Here is a 24,418-nt window from a genome sequence, read left to right as displayed (position 1 = left end):
TTTACTTTTACTGTGTAATATGTAATCACCCCTTAAGCCGCCTAATGGTGCAGAGGGGAAGCAACCTGCCTAGAGAGCAGGAGGCTGTTGATTTGAATCTCCGCTGGTGTGTGGGAAACTTCTATACTGGGCAGCTGTGATAAAGGAAGGTGCTGAAGGCATCATCTCACACTGCGCAGGAGAAGACAATGGCAACCCCCCCTGTATTCTACCAAGAAAACCACATGGCTCTGTGGTGGCCAGGAGTCTACACCGACTTGATGGCACAACCTTTCCTTTCCTTTAATCACCCCTTGTACTTTATGTTGGTTTATGACTATAATACAGATTGAATTGAATTGAGGCTTCCCCATGTGCCCCTGCAGCTGAAGCAAATTTGGTTCAAATTGGTAAGGCGGTTCACAAGTTAGCCCAATCATGCCTCAAAAATTTACAAGTCTTCCATCTTGAATTGGGGTGGATGACATTATCACAAACTATGCCAGTGAGGTATTCCTTTGCGTCACTCACTACAACTGTATCTCATTTGGTTCAAATCGGTTAGACAGTCCTCAAGTTAGTGCACTTGCACCTCAAAAGTGTATGTGTCTGCCATCTTGTGTTGAGGTGGATGATATCATCACAAACTATGCCATTGAAGTGTTCCTGTGTGTCACTCACTATGACTATATCTCATTTGGTCCAAATCGGTTAGACAGTCCTCAAGTTAGTGCACTTGCACCTCAAAAGTTCACACGTCTGCTACCTTGGATTAGGGTGGATGACATAATCACAAACTATGGCACTGAGGTTTCCCCATGTGCCCCTACAGCTGTAGCAACTTTGGTTCAAATCAATTAGGCAGTTCACAAATTAGCCCAATTCAGCTTCAAAAGTTTATTCATCTGCCATCTTGAATTGGGGTGGATGACATCATCACAAACTACATAGTTGAGGTGTCCCTATAGGTGTCCCTTGCACCTCAAAAGTTCACACGTCTGCCATCTTGGATTGGGGTGGATGACATCATCACAAACTACACCACTGAGGTGTCCCTGTGTGTCGCTCACTACAACTACACCTCATTTGGTTCAAATCAGTTAGACAGTCCACAGGTTATTTCACTTGTGCTTCAAACATTCATGCGTCTTACAATGATTTCTTAGTCTGGCAGGGGCTGGTTTTGGCCCTGGCAGAACTTGGCTGTCTGCTCCTGTTGCAAATGCCTCTGTCTAGTGTGGCAAACTAATGTATCCTCCTCCCTCTTGGTGTCAAAGTAAGCACTAGTGTGGTGAATGCACATATACCCCATCATGAGCCAACAGTCATCACAAGACAAAGGCTGGCAGGAATCATTCACTGGTTTATAGACACACACACACACACACCCACCACCTTCTTCTTCCCCTATTTTGCTAGTGGCTATTTGGGCAGGTGATCCTCTAGGACAAAGTTATGTTTTTTAAAGAATGAGATGAGACAGAGAAAATGACACTTGGAATCCTCGCATAACTCATGACTATTGTTCTAAGTCTTTTACAGAGATGGCTCATGTTTTTAGGTTTTGATCAACAACCATGTCTAGATGGTACAGTGTTCCTTTTAACAGGGATTTCCAGATATTGTTGACTACAAGTCCCATCATTCCTGTTTGGACAGGGGCGCAATTTCAGTGCTTGCCCTAGGCGCTATTTTCCTTAGTTACGCCTCTGCATGTGCCCCTACAGCTGTAGCAAATTTGGTTCAATCGGTTAGGCGATTCACAAGTTAGCCTACTTGTGCCTCAAAAGTTTACACATCCGCTATCTTGAATTGGGGTCGATGACAGGTGTTCCTTTGTGTCACTCACTACAACTGTACCCAATTCAGTTAATATTGGTCCAGGCATTGCGAAGTTGATAGTGCGGGGGGGGGGGGCGCACACACACACACAGAGACAACACAGACACACTGAATGCTGGTTGATCTCATAGCATGCTGGAAAGTAGGCTAAGAAAGCTTTCTCCTCTTCTGAGGATGGCTGTGAATATAGTGCCCACCCAGTCTTTCGGACTGGTCGTTCTGTTTTGATTTTCCTAGACTTCCCCCCTTATTAGGAAAGGCCTACCCTCCCAGCATTTGCTCTAAGTGTGGCCTAGTCCTCAAATCTTTCCCATCACCACAGATATGTTTTGCTATCTCTTTTTGGACCAGGATAAATATATTTTAAAACTGAACATTTTGCATCTTCTGCTCAGAAAATTAGGTGCAAATACATCCAAACAATTGTTTGCTATGGTGATAATTTATTGTAGAAAATTGCTGTAAATTGTGAGCAAAAAAGTGAGTAAATAAAGGCAACACCATAGTAGCAAATTGGCAAAGGTGAAGCCTCAAAGCTGTACCAGGGATGGCCAAATACATTTTGCTACTGGAGGGGAAAGAAAACATGACACAACCCATCTGTGGGTGCCTGGTTCCGCATTCGCAGGCCATGGCACTGAGGCAACAGTGGTGCCCTACAAGCACATTCAGACTATACCACCAAGCTAGGCAGTGGTAGCAGAAGCATCCGCGTTGGGTACGCTTGCCCTACCCAGTTTTCAGTTGTGTGAACAGCCTATACGTAAGAGAGAAATTAAACACATGCAACAAAATTTTTTATTAATGTGCTAGCAAAAGGGAAATAAAACAGTTTTAAATTTGTAGGATTTGAACATCAAACATTATTTTATTGAATGGCCATATCTGGTAAATTGAATCATAATAAATTTAAATCTGAGAAAGTTTTTCTACTTTTCTTGGGCATGATGTTTTTGAATTATAGATCTGATTACAGGGTGGTAAAATATGATTATTATATTCAGAATTTGTTCTTTAAAAAACCCACACTCATTTAAACCTTTCCCCAAGCACCTTCCAGTGCAAAATGTAGTGCACTCAGCTAATTAAAGTGGGAAGATTGCTTATGCAAAATTTGGTATCTCTAGGTAATCAGGAAGTATGTTATTCAGAATTTCTTCTAAAACATACCTTAACACCGCCCCCGCCCCCCCCCACATACTCCAGCGTAAACAGTTGTCTGTTCATCTGTCTTTGGTGGCAGGATTGTGCATGAAAAATTTGGTATTTGTAGGTCATTGGGAAGTATGACTATACTGCACAAGCATTCTTCAAAATATATAGTGGATGTCTTAACAAACAAACATTGGCTGGAATAAGGAAAATTATTCCAGGTAGTCCCATTGAATATAAGACAAATTAAGCACTGCCTAACTTGCCCTTTCAATTTCAGTGGTCCTACTTTGAGTTATTTTCCTAATAATGTCAGCCATTGTAAAGGTAAAGTGTGCTGTCAAGTTGGTGTTGACTCCTGGCGCCCACAGAGCCCTGTGGTTGTCTTTGGTAGAATACAGGAGGGGTTTGCCATTGCCTCCTCCCGTGCAGTATGAGATGATGACTTTCAGCATCTTCCTATATCACTGCTGCCCGACAGAGGTGTTTCCCATAGTCTAGGAAACATACCAGCAGGAATTCAAACCACCAGCAACCTCTGGCTTGCTAGTCAAGTCTTTTCCCTGCTGCGCCATTAGGCAGCTAGGTCACCCATTGTAGTATCATTATAGTTGTTAGAATATTTATATACCACTTTTAAAGTTCGCAAATTGGTGTACATGGGGAAAGGAATTAGATAAATGGTTCCCTGTCCCAAAGAGGCTCACAATCTAGAGAGAAACAAAAGGAGACCACTGGAAACAGCCATAGAATGCTATTATGAAAAGGAATAGTTGCCGTATTCCTCTGAGAATACAGAGAACAGTTTGTTATGGGGCAGCTAATAAATTAAAGTTTATTTATCATCATCATCATCATCATCATCATCATCATTATTTCCCTGCAAAATGTAAGAGAGCCATCATTTTAAAAAAGTGCCTCTTTAGCAGGATTGCAGCTCTGCAAAAGCTTCAGATTCTCCTGCCCCTTGCTTGCTGCTGCAATTATACTTTCTCCCCCCCGCACCCCTCGGGATAGCTAGGGGAGAGGGGGCCTGTGTTCACCCCTCTCTCTGGCAACCCCTCAGAGTGAGGGAGATAATGAAGAAAATAGGGAGGGGTGAAGTTGGGGGCCCACTCAGGAGCTGGGGCCCCCGGGTTCTTTGAACACTTTCTCTCAGTTATAGCTATACCAGGCATGGCTCGTGAACTCTCCTCCAGGGGGAGGGCGGCAGGGCAGCTTCTTTAAGGGTAAACGGAGCTGGTGCTCCGTGCCGCCCAGCAGCCCCCGCGGCGGGGAATTGCCTCCGCGGAGCCAGGTGAGTGGTGGAGGCGATTCCCCGCCGCGGGGGCTGCTGGGCAGCACGGAGCACCAGCTCCGTTTACCCTTAAAGAAGCTGCCCTGCCGCCCTCCCCCCGGAGGAGAGTTCACGAGCTGCGCCTGAGCTATACCCTGCCCCGCCTACAGTCTCAGCTCATTCCCTTTGAGTGCAGTTGTCCCTTGATCTATATCTATTATCAGAAGACCAGTGGCCTTGCCTTGGGCCTTGTCTGACTGCTGTCCTACTCATGAGCAAAGAGTCTACAGCACACACAATGAGTTTTTGGCACTGTCTGGCTATGGTCCCTCAGCAAACTCCAGACTGTCTGATTGCTCTTGTTGTTTGGTGTCCAGGAAACTTTCTCCACCTTTCCCAGCAAACTCTCCTTTACTGAAATGGGTCCTGCAGAGGAGGCAACTACAGTTTGTGCTTCCAATGGTATCTCTTACATAAACGCAGCGCCCTGAACAGGCTGCCTTTTTTGTGAATAGTCTAAACATTTTCTTTCTGGGAATAGTTGTCATAAAGCATTCATCAACCAAGCCAACACAGTAATTGGCTCCCCCAAGTGGCCTGTGGGAGCATATAGGTGTTTTTTTTTAATGTTGTCATCTTGGTAACTGGAAGTTCCTTAGCAAAGGTTAGGATTTCCTACTGATTAATACAAGAGGCTGGTCTAAATGCCACTGGCTTAGTCACTGCTCACTGCACTGCCTGACATGGCTAGCCTGAGTGATCTAGCTGGAATGGGCTATTTCCCTAAATTTCAGAATCTACAGGTGAAACTCAAAAAATTAGAATATCGTGCAAAAGTTCATTAATTTCAGTAATGCAAATTAAAAGGTGAAACTGATATATGAGACAGACGCATTACATGCAAAGCGAGATAAGTCAAGCCTTAATTTGTTATAATTGTGATGATCATGGCGTACAGCTCATGAGAACCCCAAATCCACAATCCCAGAAAATTAGAATATTACATGAAACCAATAAAACAAGGATTGTAAATAGAACAATATCGGACCTCTGAAAAGTATAAACATGCATATGTATTCAGTACTTGGTTTGGGCCCCTTTTGCAGCAATTACTGCCTCAGTGCGGCGTGGCATGGATGCTATCAGCCTGTGGCACTGCTCAGGTGTTATGGAAGACCAGGATGCTTCAATAGCAGCCTTCAGCTCTTCTTCATTGTTTGGTCTCATGTCTCTCATCCTTCTCTTGGCAATGCCCCATAGATTCTCTATGGGGTTCAGGTCAGGCGAGTTTGCTAGCCAATCAAGCACAGTAATCCCATGGTCATTGAACCAGGTTTTGGTACTTTTGGCAGTGTGGGAAGGTGCCAAGTCCTGCTGGAAAATGAAGTCAGCATCCCCATACAGCTCGTCTGCGGAAGGAAGCATGAAGTGCTCCAAAATCTCCTGATAGACGGCTGCGTTGACCCTGGACTTAATGAAGCACAGTGGACCAACACCAGCAGATGACATGGCTCCCCAAATCAACACAGACTGTGGAAACTTCACACTGGACTTCAAGCATCTTGCATTGTGTGCCACTCCATTCTTCCTCCAGACTCTGGGTCCTTGGTTTCCAAATGAAATGCAAAAGTTGCTCTCATCAGAAAAGAGGACTTTGGACCACTGAGCAACAGACCAGTTCTTTTTGTCTTGAGCCCAGGTAAGACGCTTCTGACGTTGTCTGTTGTTCAGGAGCAGCTTGACAAGAGGAATACGACATTTGAAGCCCATGTCCAGGATCCGTCTGTGTGTGGTGGCTCTTGATGCACTAACTCCAGCCTCAGTCCACTCCTTGTGAAAGTCCCCAACACTTTTGAATGGTCTTTTCCTGACAATCCTCTCCAGGCTGCGGTCATCCCTGCTGCTTGTGCACCTTTTTCTTCCACACTTTCCCCTTCCACATAACTTTCTATTAATGTGCTTTGATACAGCACTTTGGGAACATCCAACTTCTTTTGCAATTACCTTTTGAGGTTTTCCCTCCTTATGGAGGGTGTCAATGATGGTTTTCTGCACAACTGTTAAGTCAGCAGTCTTTCCCATGATTGTGATTCCTAATGAACCAGACTGAGAGACCATTTAAAGGCTCAGGAACCCTTTGCAGGTGTTATGGATTGATTAGCTGATTGGAGTGGGACACCTGGAGCCTAGACTGTTGAACCTTTTCACAATATTCTAATTTTCTGGGATTGTGGATTTGGGGTTCTCATGAGCTGTACACCATGATCATCACAATTATAACAAATTAAGGCTTGACTTATCTCGCTTTGCATGTAATGCGTCTATCTCATATATCAGTTTCACCTTTTAATTTGCATTACTGAAATTAATGAACTTTTGCACGATATTCTAATTTTTCGAGTTTCACCTGTATTGTGTTGTCAACTTTTACTCATACCACACCTACAGAGAAAATAAGGGAGCAGGGGAATAATCCCTACATAAATTTAATCAGTGCCCCAGGTGTGTCTGATATCTCTTGAGCCACAGCTGAGGTGCTATAAGATCAGAGTGTTTTCCCCACCAAAAATCAAGTAAAAGGCACTTCATTCTCCCCACACTTCTTAGCCAGCCCCCTCCTGCTCTGGCCCTATCTTCATCTTCTTGGGCCTCTCAGCTCAGGAGTTTTCCCCTTTAGAGAAACGGGAGAGACTCCGGAAGCACAGCTTCCATGGCATTCCAGTCTGACCGAGTAATCGGACCTTTGCACAGATGCTGTTCCCTACCTTCGTTCTGCTCCCCACCACTCAACATCCACTCCCAGGATGGTGGTAGAGAAAGAGGGAATTTCTCAGTGCCCCCCAATATCCCACCCAAATCAGAGCTGCAACCTCCTCATACACCAAAGGCTTGCAGTATCAAGGCAAAGTTTTAGCAGCTGCAAATTGATAAGTGAAAAGTAACAGTTGCTGGAAGAAGCACCCCCCACCTCTCCACCCCCCTCTAAAAGACTGCAGTTTTCTCACCTTAATAGTCTGATACGATTTGGGGACCTGTTAGTTGGCAGTACTTGGTCAATCCGATTTGTCTGTACACTTGTAAATGATTTTGTGTGAACGACTGTACCTGCACTCATTTCAAAAGTGAACCTGGGTATAGGCCCCTCAGATGCTTGGTACAGATAGGAAGGAAGTGTCCTGCTGTATCTGGGTTCAACATAACATGTGAATAATTGTACTTGTAGACAAATGTGTAGCTGTGTACACGGTACACTCATTGTAAAAGTGTCAAATGTAATGAGTGAATGTTACATTCTATGGCAGTTTTGCCAGAGCAAGACTCTTCAAACTCACCTCAGATTTTGCTCAAGGGGCCAATTGTTGCTCACCCTCTATACTTCTGGAAGCTGCTAAAAGCAGTGGAGCCCAGCCTGAAAGAAGCCATACCTATCTTTGGGCTGGGACCAGTAAAGAGAAACAAAATAAAAAGAATGAAAGCCACAGAGAATGTAAAAATAAATAAATAAATAAATCCTTGCACTACAGTGCTAGACAGCAATATGATGAAAGACATTCAGCGCTTTGTGAGATGCCATGAGGAGAGGACAGCTAGTCCTGTGGTAGCAAGCATGACTTGTCCCCTTAGCTAAGCAGGGTCTGCCCTGGTTGCATATGAATGGGAGACTAGAAGTGTGAGCACTGTAAGATGTTCCCCTCAGGGGATGAAGCCGCTCTGGGAAGAGCAGAAGGTTCCAAGTTCCCTCCCTGGCTTCTTCAAGATAGGGCTGAGAGTGATCCCTGCCTGCAACCTTGGAGAAGCTGCCGCCAGTTTGTGAAGACAATACTGAGCTAGATAGACCAATGGTTTGACTCAGTATATGGCAGCTTCCTATGTTCCTATGATCACACGGAGACGGTTCACCAGGCCATACATCATGATCAGGCACGTAGAATGTTCTCCTTTGGAATCTTTTATTAACGTATAGAAAATGCATTAAAAAAGGAACTATACAGAGTCTAAGAGCAATCAGGACTAAAAATACTAGTTAACAATGGTTAACAAGCGTATATCCCATTCTCTGAGCTACGGTTCCGTTACGGGATCATTGGGAGGGCGGTTGCTTTTTTCTCTCTCTCCCTCATTCTGTTTTACTGATGAGATGTAGTTCGTCCGAGTCACTCAAAGGGAGCTGTTGCCTCTTTTGTTTCTTCTATTAAATAATAAGCACAGTTCCAGAATAATGCATGTACAAAGGAGGGGTCAGAGTCTTGAAAATCTTTTTGAATTATCCTTGTGAGAAAGCAACAGTGACACCAGCCAAAGTTCAGGCATTTATGCAGTTTAATCTTCTGAGCGGGGTTCTGGTCTCCTTTAAATCAGCTTCCTCCCATCCCACCCGACTTCCCTTGTTGATACAGTAATGTCTGAACGCATAGAGCATTCATCATCCTTTAGGCAGTACTGGAGTGCCATAGGCACTGTGGATTGAAGGGTTAATGGAAATAGTCAACAGAGCACCTAGTCATATCCCTGCACAGGACAAGAAGGGGGAAGTATCCCAGGCAGGGACATCATAAACAGGAAGGGGGTGTGCTGTTTTCAGCATTCCCAGTAAACTCCAGCATCACAGTGGTTTATCACAGAGGTTTCCCTTCCTTTTGAAAAGGGCGTCTCTTGCTTTAACAATTTTTGGCCCATTCTGCCTTTCAGGAAGTTGAGCGATGTAGAATAGAAAAATAGGTTTTCTTACACTCGGTCAATATAGAGGGCACATAAAAACTCTTTTTGCTTCAGGCCAGAATAAATACCACTCCCTAGCTGTATAGTTACACACTATACAATCCAGAGATCCCCTTTCCATCCATACCCTAGGGCTGCTCACTTTTCAAACAGCAGCTCTCTATATTGTATAGCAAATCACGAATCACATTGGAAATTCTCCCAAGTTTCAAAAACGAGATGACAAATCATGTAGAATGTTGCTGTCAGAGAAGCAGAAGCCTCGCTGTCCATGTGGAGCTCACTGCAAGGACTTCTATCATGGACCCAGTGTCGATTATATCCCTTCACAGTCCATGCACTCAGAGAGTATTAATGCCCTCATTTTCTTCTCCTGGATAACATTGATTTGCACATATGAAGGAGGAATGGTTGGGTTAAATAGCATAATCCACATGTTGTGATGTGTGGATATGCCCTAGTTGACTTCGAGAAGTTCTGCAAGGTTTGGGGCTTCACAACAAGCTTCATCATCAGGTCTACACGGGGAAATGTGCATTTGTAATATACTTGATTACCCTACTTTGAGGGGAAAAATCCCAAAAGAGTAGCCACATTTGTCTGTTGCTGTACAAGCAACCAAGAGTCCTGTGGCATCTTAAAGAGAAACACATCTCTGTTAACATCGGTGTTCATCAATAAGAGTCTAGTTTATGCACTGCTATAATTTTCTTAGTCTGGAATCTAACAGCCACCTACAGTTTATTAAGCATGCAAAGGAGTTTTTCACTCTCCCTTTTCCAGTGGAGGGACCACTCCAGAATGGCACTCTCTGAGGTGTGATCGGTTGCTGTGGGGAAAATGGCACACCATTTCAACACATACTTAAAAGGCCTGTGTGTATTGCATGCACACACAAGCCTTTTTCAATCCTGGCCATTAGTCTTTAGAGTGCTACGGGATTCTCTGTCAATGATGTGTGAACACCAATGCAATTTGGATAATAAGTTGTTATGAAGTTACTATGGTTAGTAGAGATTCAGTGCATGCTTGTAGGCGTCTGTCACATATGAACAAATGGATTTCTTGCTGATAGTGTGAGAAGGAGTCAGTGGTCCATCTGCCTTGACAGATTCCAATACCACAATGGAAACCTTGTTTTTGAAGAAAACTCAATTAGCAACATTTGGGGTTGTCACCACTCTGGCAGGTGGTCCCTGTTGCTCTTGGAAGAGTGCCTGTTAGACAGGAGTACAGCTTGAGGTAAAAAGCAATTTGTATCTGCTGATTACCACAGGCACAAGTGAACATGATGGAAAAGATAACATTGTAGGAAAGGAGTGTTCAAGCAATGCTCGACTCCTAACCTGTTCTTATATATGGGAAAGGCAAGCTGCCTGAAAATGTCATACAATGTTCTTCTGTTGTGAATAGCAAACTTAGTTCTTGTTTTGCTGTTGAACTCTGTTGAATTACTCATTTAGGCTCCACACAGCTGTTGGTAACATAACAGGTGTATCAAATAGGGTCCTATGCGGTTCCCCAGTAGGCCTATGAAAACAGGCCTGCAGCAGGATTTTTTCTAGTCCAAGGATGGGTGTGTCTGGGAAGTGAGTTGGGCTTAAGGGGACAGTATATAGTTAAGTACCTGTGTCTGAATACAATGAGGTCATTCATACAATCGAAAACTGTATACTACCCAGGTTTGGGAGCTGTGTGTGCTCCCAATTTGTGACTGTGTGGAAGCAAGGTAGGAGGAAAACCTAGGTAGAAGTGATTGAGGCTATTCACATGATGGGGCAAAATCGGGCTAGCGGAGGCTAGCCCGATTTTGTCCCATCGTGTGAACCACCGGGCTTGGCTGCGAGCCTGGTGGTTCTAGGCGGGAAACCTGCCTAAATACCCCTGCCCTAAAACCAGGTTTGTGGAGCAAGCAAGCGCTCCACAAACCTGGTTTTGAAGATCGTGAGTAGCCGCGGTGAGGCTCTGTGCCACGCCTACTCATGAGGAGACCTTCTGGGGGACTCAACAGCATGACCTGCGCACTCGCACAGGGCATGCTGGAGCTTCCGGGGGGCTGATTGGCCCCCGCTCCCCCTAGCCCCCACTGGCTCCGTTACGGAACCGGCAATCGTGTGGGCGGATGATCTGGCTGCCCAGGGCTCCCTCCGTGATCGTCTGCGGGGAGAGCGGGCCGCTTAGACCTGGCTCATTGTATGGAACCAAAGTAGGAGGAAAACCTGGCTTTTCCTTGCTCCCACACAACTGAAAACTGGGAGCACACACAGCTCCCAAACCCGGGTAGAACACAAGTTTTGATTGTGTGACTCTCAATAACTTTGTTGACGGAATGCTGTTTTAGTGCTTGGTTTGGCATTAGCCTTCTTCATGGAACTTGGTTGACAATAACCAACATAAATCATGATAGATTTCTTCCACATGAAGAATCTGCAAGAAGAAGCTTCCAGATCCCAATGACAAGCAAGAGCGGAGTACATGCTCTTTGATTCGATTGGATGTTACTTTTGGATGCTACCTTTTTGAAATATCATTTAAAAAAATGTTCATATACATTTTTTGTTTTTTAAAAAAATATTTTCAGGTAGTCCTCATTTTCCATACTTGGCAATATGGTATGTCATCCCCCCCCACCCCCGGCGTTCCTTTCTTTTGTTGCACTGCAGTCTCAGCTGTGTTTGGGACTAGATATTCCAGCACACATGTGCTTCCAAAATGGCATTTAGTAAGCTAACGAGAATTAAAAGGCAGGGCGGATTGGAGGGTGGGCTCCTCCCACATATGAACTCCTCCCACAGCGGCTGATTCTTCTCTACAAATGCCTCTCCCAAATTACTTTTAATTTTAGGACCTGGCTGGAGAAGAAATTAAAATGGCTGATAAGTCAGTTGCAGGGGGAAATTGGCTGATAGGGGAAGGGTTAAGCAGGCCTTGTCCCCAGATTCTCTCCTGCAAGTCCACATCCTGTCCCTGCAATGTGAAAGAAATATGAGGCAAGGAAACCTGTGTTTCCCTCATAATGTCTGGTTCTGCCCTGTGACAACACATACCCATAGCAGTACCATATCCTGCTTTACATTAGAAATCTGTAGAGCAGATTGTTTCTTCTTTTAATATTGTCCAGATGACAGTATGTCAGCATTCCTGGCATATCTTGATCTCATGCAAAAGGAACAATCCTATTCAGAGCTACAGAGTATATTAAAGGACTCCTGCATGGAGAGTAGGCCAGGCTTACCCACCACGACAGAGTGCTCTCAGGTACTTACTTACCCATAATGAGACCCTATTTGACTAGGGTTCTATAAGACTGATGACTCAATTGGGTCTCCCTCAAAAGCAGAAAGTTGACACCACTCACTTGATTCCATTCATTGTATTTTCTTGCTCTCACCACAAGGCGGTGGTTTTGCACTGTTCTACAATTCAGTCTAAATATTCCTTTTGCTCTGTGCATGTGTGTGTGGTTTTTAATGGCCAGTATTAGCCATCATCACTGTTATGCTGTTGTTAAACAGAGAAATTCAAATTTCATCAGAGGAATGTAGGGCAATATTCAAGCTCTACTTTTCAGACTCTTCACAGCTAATTTTATGTGGTTTTATTTTGTAGAAACAGCTTTCTCTTTTTAAAAAAAAAACCATGTTCCTTGATTTCTAAATGTCATACATTAACATTCTATTTAAATTTTATAAAAAAAACCAAAACAGTTATGTAGTTGTGGTGGTCCCCTTCATGACCTTTAGACAAAAGCACTTCTTGGTGGGGAAAAATTGTGTATCTGTATTTTATGGAGGGAGATGCTATGCAATGATTGCCAAAATGATTTCTATGTTCTTTGATCTCAGAGGGTAGACCTTTTTGAATAGTGTAGACATAGGCTAATATAACACATAATGTGGAAGAACCAGTTAAGAGAAACCTTTATAGATATGGGATTTTCAGCCTGGAAGAGACTGACCAGCCACATAAATAACTCTAATTAGTGGCCAACATTCAGAATAACATGCTAGTGCAACTATGCTGGTTCTACAGGGGAGGGGTGATTTTAATTGCTCTCTCCTTCCCCATGAAGTTGATTGTGACTCTTAAGAATGAGGGCCATGCAGTTCTCAGGGACATATTTTTGGGAGTCACAGTTGGCTTCAGAGGGAAGGGGAGAACAATGGAAACCGCCATTCTCCTGCAGCACCAGTGCAGTGTTAGCAGCACTAGCTTTGTTAGTCTGGATGCTGGCCAATGTTAATTTTCTGGGCCATCAGAAGTCTCACAAATGCAGACAGAATAACCCTAATGGACGGGGTTCCCCTGCCACACTAATATAACTGAGGCCTACACCCTACTGTGATGGTAAAACATGTCTGGATTTTCTCACTTTGGATTGCAGGTGAGGATCAGTCAACTGAATATTCTGTGATACAAAAATACAAAACACAAAGGAGTTCTTTTGTTGGGGAGCACTCAAGTTTGAGTACCTACATACAGTTTGAAGTGGGACTACCAATTCACAGGTTTGCCACCTTAGAAAAGACAGAGCTACAAGTTGCATGTAGTTCCAATATTCTGTTTACAGACTTTTAAAAAAGTTATAAAATGCAGCCACTGAGGCTACAATTTTGAAGGAGCACGCCAGTGTGAGGCAAGCAGCAGACTGAGGAGATTTTGATTGGGAAAATGGCATGGAAGGAAAGGGCTAAACACACACCCATTCTTGCACTGCTCCCAAGTGGCCACTGTCAAACTCTCCCCCAGCGGTGTTCTCATGCAGTTTGGCTTTGGTCCGTTGACTTCCCAGAGTTGCAGTCCTCAAAACCTTTATGTTAAAGGTTGTCCTCAGACAATCAAAGGTCAACCAGCTTAAGGAATTTAAAGGGGCTAGTCAGGAGTCGTGCCATATGTCTGTACTATTCACATAAGATTCATGCACAGGAATGCACACGCCTCATTTCCCTCTCCCCTACCCAAGGAGGATCAGGTTGGTGAAATGGTGTCATTAACTCAGAGCTTTCCTCCGCTGTGCTTCCCCATAATTCTTTGCAAGCTCTCCCTGACCATGCTGTATTTATACAACTGCAAGCCAAGTGCCACAGTGATTTGCTTCCTAGGCAGTAGGAAGTGACTTTATATTGAAACATGTTATCAAATGAGGAGGGTTGAAGAGTAAGCATGTGGACCCTTTAGCTCCTCTTTTAGAAGCAGAGTTTAAAGCATGTAAAGGGGCTTCTTAACCAAATGCGTGTGAGAAACTTATTTTGGAAAGCTTGTAAAGGGTACGTGATGAGAACATTATAGGAGCAAGGTGGTCCTTATTCCAAAATATCTTCTATATGAATAATTAGCTTTGTTTGCATTTCTTCCTGTGAGCATGACCTGTGGAGGTTGCTATGGCGTGAGGAGGATGAAAGGCCTTGGTTTCTTGGAGGATGAAGAACCCCACGCCATATGCAAAGGGGGCCCACATGTGAGACCCTTCAAGGAATGGACTTGTGTGACCTCTGAAAGTGGATGAAATAAGTCCCCAGATTTTGGAATCTCCTTCCTGGCTGATGGGCATATGCTGACTCAGCAGGCATCATTGTGAAAACATCGCTTAGTTCATGTAGCAGCAGCAGAAGCAACCACAGTGGCTCTGGGAGCCTCCCTTGGTACCCTCTGGCAGAGCAGCTGGAATGAGACAGGAAGCGCCTTACAACAGAAAGTGAGTTAGGAAGAAAACCTTAACTGAAGCCATTTTCTAGTAGGTTCAATAGGAGATAAAAAACAAAACAAAAAACCCTCCATGTTTCATGTAGTGTGGAGGTGGGACTGGACAGGGACTCAATCAGCCACTGGGAATGACAGCAAAGCATCAAGGTGGTTCTCTTACCAAGTGAGCCAGCCCTCTGGGGGGCGTCATGACTTCCCTCAGCCACTCAATGTGGAGCAGGCTGGTACCTCAGGGTTACTTTTGTTCTTCCCTTTTCATATTATAAAATACAAAAAAATGACAGGAAGGAAGGAAGGAAAGGAAGGAAGGAAGGAAGGAAGGAAGAAAGGACTGCTCATCCAGAGGGAATCCTGCCACTTCACAGCTGCACGGACCGCCGTTTCCTCCCCAAGGTGTTGCGATGGATGTAGGGCCGCATCTTCATTTCCACAAAGGGTATGGAGAACTCATGTCCTTTCCAGTGGTACCAGTTAATACCCTATAAGCCAAATAAAGACATTGGCTAATAAAAGTCAAAACATATTTCTGCTCATTTGCTAAAGTGCAGGTAGCACTCCAAAATAAGTATTTTAGAAGTGAAAAATATCACACAATGCTTCCTACTGAAGTACTGTAAAACGAAAAAGAAGCAGGAAGTGGTGTCTCTTTTTTTTGGTTCTGCTTCTAATAATAATATTGAGAACATCGAATGAGGTACTATAATCCTGAGGCAGAAAAAAGACCTGTTCTGCTTCAGGTGGCAGGTTTTGTTGTTGTTGACTGCTCCTCTATGTAAAAACAGTCTGGAGACTGAGAGGGCTGGACTAGAACCTTTCTCCTTAATGTTCTGGTTTTCTATTTGCAGAGTTTTTTGTGTGGAGGAGCAGTTAAAAGTAGTGCCCACCCACCTGCCATCTGAAGTGATACAGCTCAAAACTCAGAGTTAACGGAGAATGAAGTGGTAAAACTCTGCACTGTCCCCCTTGAGACTGCATTGCATTTTTTAATGTTTCCTCACATAAAAATGATCACACCAAGGAGAAAGATTAAGTAGAACCCTTTTCCTGATGTGCTAGTACATATCTAGCATGGAACATTCAAAATTATGACACACACGACTGTAATTTGAAGTGGGACAGTCCAGAATTCTGTCCCCTCAGTCTACCATTTCATGCTCTGTACTTTGTAAAATAGCTCTTAGAAATTCTCAAAACAGCCCAGGAAAATAAGCCAGCAGAGATGTCCCCAAGGTATTTTAGCATCTGAGGCAGAAAAGCCACATGGTGCTCCCTGGTGGTAAAGATATAATAAGCCAGAGTATTTGCTGGTCTCTGTAATGAGAGCCCACCACCTGCCACCTAAGAGAGGCCATCTCCCACTGCTTAAGGGGTGGCCACTCTATTACCCCCATTTGCAGATATAGGGCTGAAACTGAGGGAACAACAGCTTGCCTAAGGCCACCTAGTGCAGTCATGGCTGACGTGACATTTGAACATGGCCTGGCTCAGAGCTCACATGATTAGCCATTTCACTACAACATCAGCTATGAGTTAATAGGCTTGCAAAACCTATCTTACTTATGTTGCCTTACGTTAGTAAACAAGCAGAGGAGCAGAGCCCTTGCAAGAAGCTCTGTACTGATCCTGCCCTTACCTGGCTGTGTCGGGACTCGCCATACTTGCCATTGAGATTGGTCCGGTGGCAGTTCTTATACCACCAGGCCCCTTTGTATGACATGGCACAGTTTGTAACCGCAACGTCATTATCTCTGTCTTTGGTGGAAAATGGACGCCCCTGGTGATAGGTGAGTGAATCCCCTGCAACAGAAGACATCCAGTTAGGCCAGTGACCTTCCCCATTTTCCAGGCAGGGGCCCCTTTGGCAAAAAGCCTTCAGTGCGACAGCCATTTCTCACTGTGCTGTCCTCTGTGGATTGTAGTCCTCCCCCCAGCACTCGTTTGGCAGAGGACGGATTTAAGAGAAACAGAGCCTTGTTGAGCCTCAGTGTCATCTTGGAAGGTGTGTGTGGAGGACTGGGAAGTATAGTCCTCCCCATCTCTGACTCTATAAAGCTTGGGGAAAGTGATAGGGAGGATCCTTAGTGCTCCATGCACATGTTCCAAAATGGCGCTGGGGCTCAAAAGGTCTTTATTTCCCTTAAAGGAGCCCCACTGGTGCTGGGCAAAGCACAGCACTGTGGGGAACAATCACCTCCATGCAGTGTCTGGGGATGCTGTGTGGAGTATTTGGCTTCAGCCGAAGCTTCGCACAGGCCTAATAAACAATTAGGCAGCTGCACGTAGGGTTGATGGGAGTGGCCATTGGTTCTCTGGCCTTGCAGTGAAGAACACTGTCTTAAGCCATTCCCCCTTTCCCTTCAGAGACAAATGAAGCTGAGTTCATCCATGGCTGTTTGCCACTCAGTGACAGCGATGACTTCCATGTGGAAATGAACGATTACAGCTCCAGTGCCATAGTCAGGAGTTTCTCATCATCATCAGACACTTCAATCAAGGCAGTTCACACATTCTGCGGCAAGTCATCAAGGGTCATGTTGCTAACTGATCTACATGCATATATAGATGTGACCCCTCATGCTAGTACCTCCTGTATCATGACCAGCCCACATTATTTGAGAAGGTTAGAGATTATTGTAGTTTTTTGTTGCCTACATAAGACTTGCAATTTCCTATCTCAGATCACTGAAAAGGGGGGCACTTTTCATGTCGGTGAAAATGTTTGCAAAGAGCACTTCCTTTGGCTCAACCACAGACTGAGAGTCACTCTAAAAGGTGACTCCTGGGAAAGAGGAGCATGTGGGGAGGCAGCTGTCCACAGCGTTCAGGCATATATTACATACACACATATGAAGAAGCTGCCTTGTACCACGCCAGACTCATTGTCCATCTAGTCCAATACTATCTATGTTGACTGGTAGTGGCTCTCCCAAGTTCCAGGCAGAGCACTGCTCTATGAGTGCTTTGAACTCATGAACTGCCAAGAAGTGAACATGGGATTTGCAAAGGATGCTCAATAAGCAATAAGGCTGTTCACACACACAGCCAAGAGTAGGCGAAGGCAGCCAAACCCGCTCTTGGCTGCGTATGTGAACTGCCAGGAGGCAAGCGGCTCCCAGTGGCAGCACAGTGGCAAGCCCACTTAGGGAGCCCACCACTTTGCAAGAGTTGAGGGCACAAGGGCACCCTTAACTCAGGCTAAGTGCACGTGTGTTGGAGCCACACGGCATCAACACAGGAGCAGGATCCCAGTCAGCACTGGGGGTTCCCCACAATCAAGTGTACACTTGTGTGGTGCATTATGGGATTTCTGGGGGCTGGGACAACACATCCTGGCCACCAACTCTCTGTCCTGCCTGGGGCTGTGGAGCATTGTCTGGAGGCACCATCTGCCCACCCAGAAACAGAGGAGCAGGTATGGTTCTCTAGCCTTCCTCCCTGTGTGCCCTCCCAGCCCTTCTCACCGGTTGTGAGAAAGGGCCCAATGTCTATAACAATAATCTCAGCAGCCACCTGGACCATGTCAATGGCTGGCTTCCCTACCTCAACTGTTACAGAAGACATAAAGTACATTTTCAGGAAGTGACTGCATAATTTCTGGTTGTCTGTTCTCACCCCATGAATTGGGCTTGAGAATGGGAAGAAAAAGATAAAGAGGCGTGTGTGAGGGGATGAATAGAGATTGATGGATTTGCATGGAGAGTATGGGAACTGACTGCTGGTGTGGAGGGAAAGGAGGTGAAAGTTGTTGAATGTGGAAAGAGAGAGAGAGAGAGAGAGAGAGAGAGAGAGAGAGGCATGTTTGAGATAATCCTAGGGATGGGGAAGTTCATGCTGACTTTGTACCGGCAGTGCCATTGTAGTCCCCTATCCGGAGTTTGTACAGGCTCCTGGTATCTCCAATGGAGAATTTGTCATAATAGGCATATGCTGTTTCCTGGCCATCTTTCATATCTATCCGCAGTTCATAGCGCCCTTGTGATGTGATCTTGTGCATGTTATCTAGCCCTGGAGGGGAAAAAGAAAGGAGATATAAATGCGTTGCTGGTAATCAAGTGATACTTAAGGTGAATGCAGTGACAGAGAATTGGAAATAAAAGCAGAATGGAAATCCATCCAACTTTAAAAAAAATTATCTGTGTTAAGTATAGACTTTTCTATCCAGGCTCAGCACCAGCTTTTGTGGGGTTTGGGGTATAGGATGGGAGTTCTGGATGATGGAACCCACTAGCCAGGCCCCCATCCTGGAGCATCCACATTGTCATTCCCCAGGGTCCCAGACTGTGTGCAGAGTTGCCCATTGCTTTTGCCACCCTTCCTTTTCTCCTCCAAACTGATGATTATATGCAGGCATGAAGCCTATTCTGGAGCCCAAAACCCAATAAGAAGAACTGTCTGATCCCAACAGCCTTTCTCCACATTCTTGCTGTCCTAGTCTATAGTTGACTCCTCCTTGGTATCCTGACTGGAATTTTCTTATTCTTAGAATGGAATAATCTCCTCTAACCTGACTGCATGTTTCTGAAGGGAAAGGGAAGCCTCCAGAGCCTCCATAGGGAAGCCTCCAGAGGGGTCTGCCACTAGTGGTAGTAGTGCTTTTGCACAAGTGGAGGGATGTTGTACAAGACCATAATGCAGAGGAAGTAATCTCTGTTCTAGCCAGAGTAGTTCTTATGCCAGCGGAAGACACTGCATTACCACTTTTGCTATAGCTAGTGGTTTTTCTTCCACTTGTGATTGCACAACACTGGATGCCACACACAGACAGTATCTTTGTGCCACCTTTCTGCCATACAGAGGTATTCAAGGAAGCTCACAGAAAATAAAGACCATTTAAACATGATATATCCTGTTGGCAGTGCTGAGGTTCCTAATGCTCCTTTGAAAAAAAAACTCCAGATAAATCTACACGAAAAATGTATTTTGGAACTTGCTGGTAATCATTTCATCTGTCAGGCTTCTCGCAAAGACACCTGGGAACTGTAGCTTAGAGAGCATGTTGCACATTCCATGTTAGAATGCCCTAGCTTCCCCAACAAAACAGTTCACAAAGTTTCCCAGGGTGAGGGAATTACTATTAATTCTACAATACATCTTTTTCAAGCACTAAGGAGAGGGCTAACTTGTATATTGCATTAGCTGTACAATTCCCTGTGGCACAGAACAAGGATTCCTGATACAATCCAAAACCAATTCATAGTTTGTTCTTAGGGTTTTCACTCAGCAGAAGCTGCCAATCATGCTGAATGGCAGAGTGTATCTGTGATGTAGACAAAAATGTGCAGGAATGAATAAAATGCCTCAGTCTGGACTCTTTTGTGAGCAAGGAGGTATTTGACCACCATTCCACAGAGGCAAAAGGCAGCAATTAAGCTTGCTGTGTCATCTAACAAACCAGGCAGAGGTCAGGCCCCAGAGAAGTGCTTTTCATGCCACATGGCCCATCATTAATGATGAGCAAAGGCAGGAGAAAGAGTGAAGAATCCTGGAAAGTCAATAGGCAGGTTGATGGATAATACAGTAGAAATGAAAGCGAGAGGTAAGCTCCCTGTTGATGCAGAGAGAGCAAAGAATGCATGAGAGAGAAGCTAAGCAGATATGATGGACAGGTGTCTGTTTTCTCCACTGATAGTGTCACAAACAAAGGGCAAAGGTTGTTACCCAGCCAGAACTCATCCTCTAGGTTTCCAAAGCCAGTGCGATAATCTGCCCACTTCCGAAAGAAATCTGTCAGCCCATTCTGTCGTCTCTGGAACACCTGCACAGATCAGACAGACAAAGGTGAAGAGCAGAAATCCCTTCAACAGGTGAGAAGAGTTAGTGTGCATATGAGTGGCCTTTGTTACAGGACAAATGGCAAGACCCTTTCCTGAGAAAATGTCAAATGAACACATTTTAAGGTCTTGCAGTTCAGGCATACAACTCCAGGGAGTCCCACAGAGGACTGTACACCTTCCTTACTTGGAATACATCTGAAGCTACTATGTACTGAAACAGACCATCAATCTGTCTAGCTCAGTACTGTCTGCATTGAATGGCAGCCGCTCTTTTCAGACAGAAGCCTTTCTAATTATACTGGAGATGTCAGGGATTGAACCTGGGACCTTCTGTAGGCAAAGCATGTGCCAGTGTGGTGTGTTGGATAGTATATTGGACAGGGCCAGCCACAAGAGCACCAAATAATCAGTGACAAACCCAGGATCTTTGGTTTCAACCTGCCTGCTCAAGCCAAGGAGTAACACATTTAGCTCCTTGGCATGGGACAGCTCTTTCTGTCAAGCTTTTTGCATGAAATTGGATGGGCAGGCTTTGAAGTGGACTAAGCAGGAAAATACTTTGCTTCAAGAATCCACATCAGCGGCATTAATAAGAATCCACACTGTAGATATAGTAGCCGTATTTAGATGCTGTGCTGTGCTAGGAACCGGGTGGGAACAAAGCCATGCTGCACAGCCTGGAGGGGAATTGTCCTCTCTCTAGCTGAGACCGGGCCTGTATATTACCTCATAATTGCTTAGTGATTTGATCCCAAACAGAAACTCCTCAGATGCATATGAAACCTGATTACCCTATACATTTCCTGGTTTCCTCCCAGCTCTTGTGCTGGAGTAACAACTGTTCATTGGCAGATGCTAGTGAGAGTATCTGGGTAGCCTCTTTCCTTGGCTTCTTGGCTTGATGTCCCTATTATCATGGGCCCTTGCCAGCCGTGACCTACTATGGAATGTAACTCAGTCAAAGTATCTACCCTTTGTTCTATTCTTGCTGGTTGCATCTTCGTACTTCTCGGTCTGTTATAGCTGTGTGCCATGTTGCCCAGTCTTTCCTAACCATATGTACTGATCAGCTTCCCAGCTCTACTAGGGTTAACAGGAAGTGAACCCCTGGCCTTTACTGACAGGCTGGCAACCCCAGGTTTTGACTAATCAATACACCAGGTAGGTGGGACATGAGGGCTGCTGGGGGGAATGCTGGGAACAAGAAGGAGGAAGGGGAGAGTGAGGAGGATCAGTGAGCAGCATGGTGGCTGCTCCCACATGGTAGCATCTGCAGGAAAACCTCTGAGGTCAGAGATTTGCAGGGGGCTTGATCTCATCAGGACTTTTGGTGAGTTTTCAAGAGGGAACAAAGCCCAGGCTTTTGAGGCATCAGAATCTAGTGTAGGGGAAAGTATGTTTAGTCAGACTTTGCATTAGGAGTTATATTTCTTTACTGTATGCTTTGCATTCCTAAATATCTGTTCTTTGTAAAGTGTAACTAAGATTTCAATGTGTGCTGCCTAAGTAAGATCTGGGTGTTTTGAAACATTCTTGTAACCAACCTAAGCACTTTTAAGTGCATCTAAAAATCTTGAGCCCCAGACAAACCAGTCTGTGGTACTGAATAAACTGTTTTATTCTTTCTCTCTTCTACAAGTCTCCCAGAGTTGGTTATTAACTCAAGAGAAGGGGGGTGGGTGGAAGGAGGGAATCCAGATAGTGCAAAATGCTTTCCACAGGGCTGTGCAACCTAGTTATCCTCAGCTCTCACCATGTGCAGAGGAGAGCAGCTGTTTTATATACTTCCCTGTTAGCAAGGGGAGGCAAAGTGAACCGGGGATTTTTAGTCACTCAAACCCAATTAGGAGAAACTTTTAAAGAGTGACTTGGTGGCAGCAGTAAACTACCAGGACCTCTGTTTACCAGAATATTTTCTTTTTCAGCTTTTTGGAAGTTAAAGGTTTTAAAACCCCAGTCAGCTTCATAGCTCAGAGGGAGGGGTGACTCAGCAAAAAGATCTCCCACATGAGTCAGCTGGCTGGAACAGGGACTTACAACTGCAGCTTTAGATTCCCAGATGGGGCTTAATTTGTGCCAGTGCTAAGTCATAGCATCTATTTTCTAGGCCTGAAGAAAAAAATAGGTTAAAGTGTCTCTTTGCAGGTGCAGAGAGCATTTATGATTTTCCTCATCATTATGTAATTTCAGAGAGTCCCAACACATCAGAATGGAAAGCTGGCACAAAAGACAAAAATGATTGTTTCCCCATTAAGCATCAGCAAAAACACATCTAACAGGTGTGGAAGATCATCAATTGTGGTGTTCAAGGAAAGAATGTGCTCTTTGAACGATGCCCTCTGAAGGCTCATTGGCAATGGTTTCTTGCCTTTCCAGAATATGCAAGGGATAGTAATACATCATACCTGCCAACATGTCTCTATTTTCTCATTCACCTGGGTGGGAAAATAGGGACATGTTGGCAGATATGAATACATTTTTAGGAAATACACAAGGAATCACATATGTATTTCTTAAAAGTGAAAATATGAGCAAAATAGTTTTCACATCTTGATTACAATTTGGTAGGACCACTTAGAATCAGTTAAAGTTGTTTCAGATACTCAATCCTGCCTGCAGGCTTTCAGTGGGCCACCCTGGGTCTTGTGTGAGCTCCCCAGAACTGCCGTATGTTGAGCAGTGAACATGCAAATTTTGAAAGACACTGTCGATTAATTTCCTTGATAGCATCATGAATCAGCTCCAGCTTCACTTTCAAAAGCAGTTGCGGATAAGTGTCAAATAAATCACTGAGAACCTCTTGCAATGTAACTATTATTAACTCAGTCCCTAAGGCATGGAAAATGGAGTACACTGGCAAAATTGTTCTGGTTTTTGACCAGTGCTTTGCTTTCCCCCCAGTTCTTTTCAAACTTCATCTAAGAGCCTAACTATATATAATATGTAAAAAGCTTGTAACAGAACCTGACAGCCATTCTTTTGTTTAAAAAGCAACATTGCTTTGGCTTTGAGGCCATTTAGAGTGAAAAAGTAGGCCTGGGGGTGTGCTTTACCCCCCGACACTCTGGGCTCTACTACTACTCTGCTCCAAATTATCACCCTCAAGTGGTCCCCTACCCTGCAGTGTTCCAAAACCTCTCTCAAGCATGCATCTGAAACCACATGGGGAGAAAAACAATGTGGGATTTGGAGCAGAAAACAGCAGGCAGAGAAAGGGTTAAGCACCTCCAGCAATTCTCTGCTCTAAATCACTCTGGAGGGTCCATGACCCACGAGGCAGCTTTTCTCAACAATGCAGCACATTGCTAGCCTTTTACTAAGGCCAAATCTGGATAACCATCATGTCAAGCAAGTTACAGAGTAGAGCCTAGGGCTGGGCAGAACTGGGGGTCCTCCTATGAGAGAGGTGTCTGGTATTCACCACTGTGGGATTATGCCCTGCCCTCCTTTCCCAGGGTACTCTTAAATTTTCCCATAGATTCCAACAAGACAGGGGACATGTAAAGGGTGAAAAACAAATGAGGATAAACTTGTATTTGCAAATATGTGCATTCAAAGGCTGGCATGAGAGGTCATCAGCTCTAGGTGGCTGCGAAGAGACTGGGGCACTCAGAAGGGCCTGCTACTGATCGCTGAGACTGCCTCTGTGACAACTGACTTTGGGTGGTGCCAATGGACTCAGGATCCTTGGAGGGCAGTTTGCCAAGGGCCCCTTGAAACTTGGAGCTGGCCTGTGTACATCATACATATTCAGTCATCCCCAAACATTTGGTTTAAGATGAGATGGTTTACATTTTCACTTGTGGTCTAAAAAGCGTGGAAATTGCAAGTTAAAGTGCCCATCCTAACTTCTGTGTCATATAAGCTGTTAATATTTTGTAGTTCTGTATATTATGCTGCTATAAAGGCTTAGGGACAAAATAGGATTAGGGATTTACCAGGGGCTGGAACCAGAAAATCAAGATTGTCCCTG

At 44.7% G+C, this 24,418-nt stretch overlaps 1 protein-coding gene and 1 long non-coding RNA gene across 6 annotated transcripts in view; one reads left to right on the top strand and one right to left on the bottom strand.

The window, feature by feature from the left end:
- Window positions 1-17,262, top strand: part of LOC128323743 (uncharacterized) — a 58,636-nt gene extending 41,374 nt beyond the window's left edge. Inside the window, exons 3-4 of the long non-coding RNA XR_008306452.1 lie at window positions 14,330-15,107; window positions 17,033-17,262. This is a non-coding gene — a long non-coding RNA (uncharacterized LOC128323743). The remainder of the gene's footprint in view (window positions 1-14,329; window positions 15,108-17,032) is intronic.
- Window positions 8,181-24,418, bottom strand: part of TNR (tenascin R) — a 540,529-nt gene continuing 524,291 nt past the window's right edge. For all 5 annotated transcript variants that reach the window (XM_053247413.1, XM_053247414.1, XM_053247416.1 and 2 more), the window contains 4 exons: window positions 20,330-20,426; window positions 18,515-18,676; window positions 16,305-16,468; window positions 8,181-15,150 (listed from right to left, as the gene is read on the bottom strand). In XM_053247413.1, coding sequence (XP_053103388.1) covers window positions 15,031-15,150; window positions 16,305-16,468; window positions 18,515-18,676; window positions 20,330-20,426 — 543 coding nt within the window. In that variant the 3' untranslated portion in view covers window positions 8,181-15,030. The remainder of the gene's footprint in view (window positions 15,151-16,304; window positions 16,469-18,514; window positions 18,677-20,329; window positions 20,427-24,418) is intronic.

This window comes from Hemicordylus capensis, chromosome 4, assembly GCF_027244095.1.
Source record: "Hemicordylus capensis ecotype Gifberg chromosome 4, rHemCap1.1.pri, whole genome shotgun sequence".
NCBI lineage: Eukaryota > Metazoa > Chordata > Lepidosauria > Squamata > Cordylidae > Hemicordylus > Hemicordylus capensis.
This window is presented reverse-complemented; position numbering and strand designations above follow the sequence as displayed.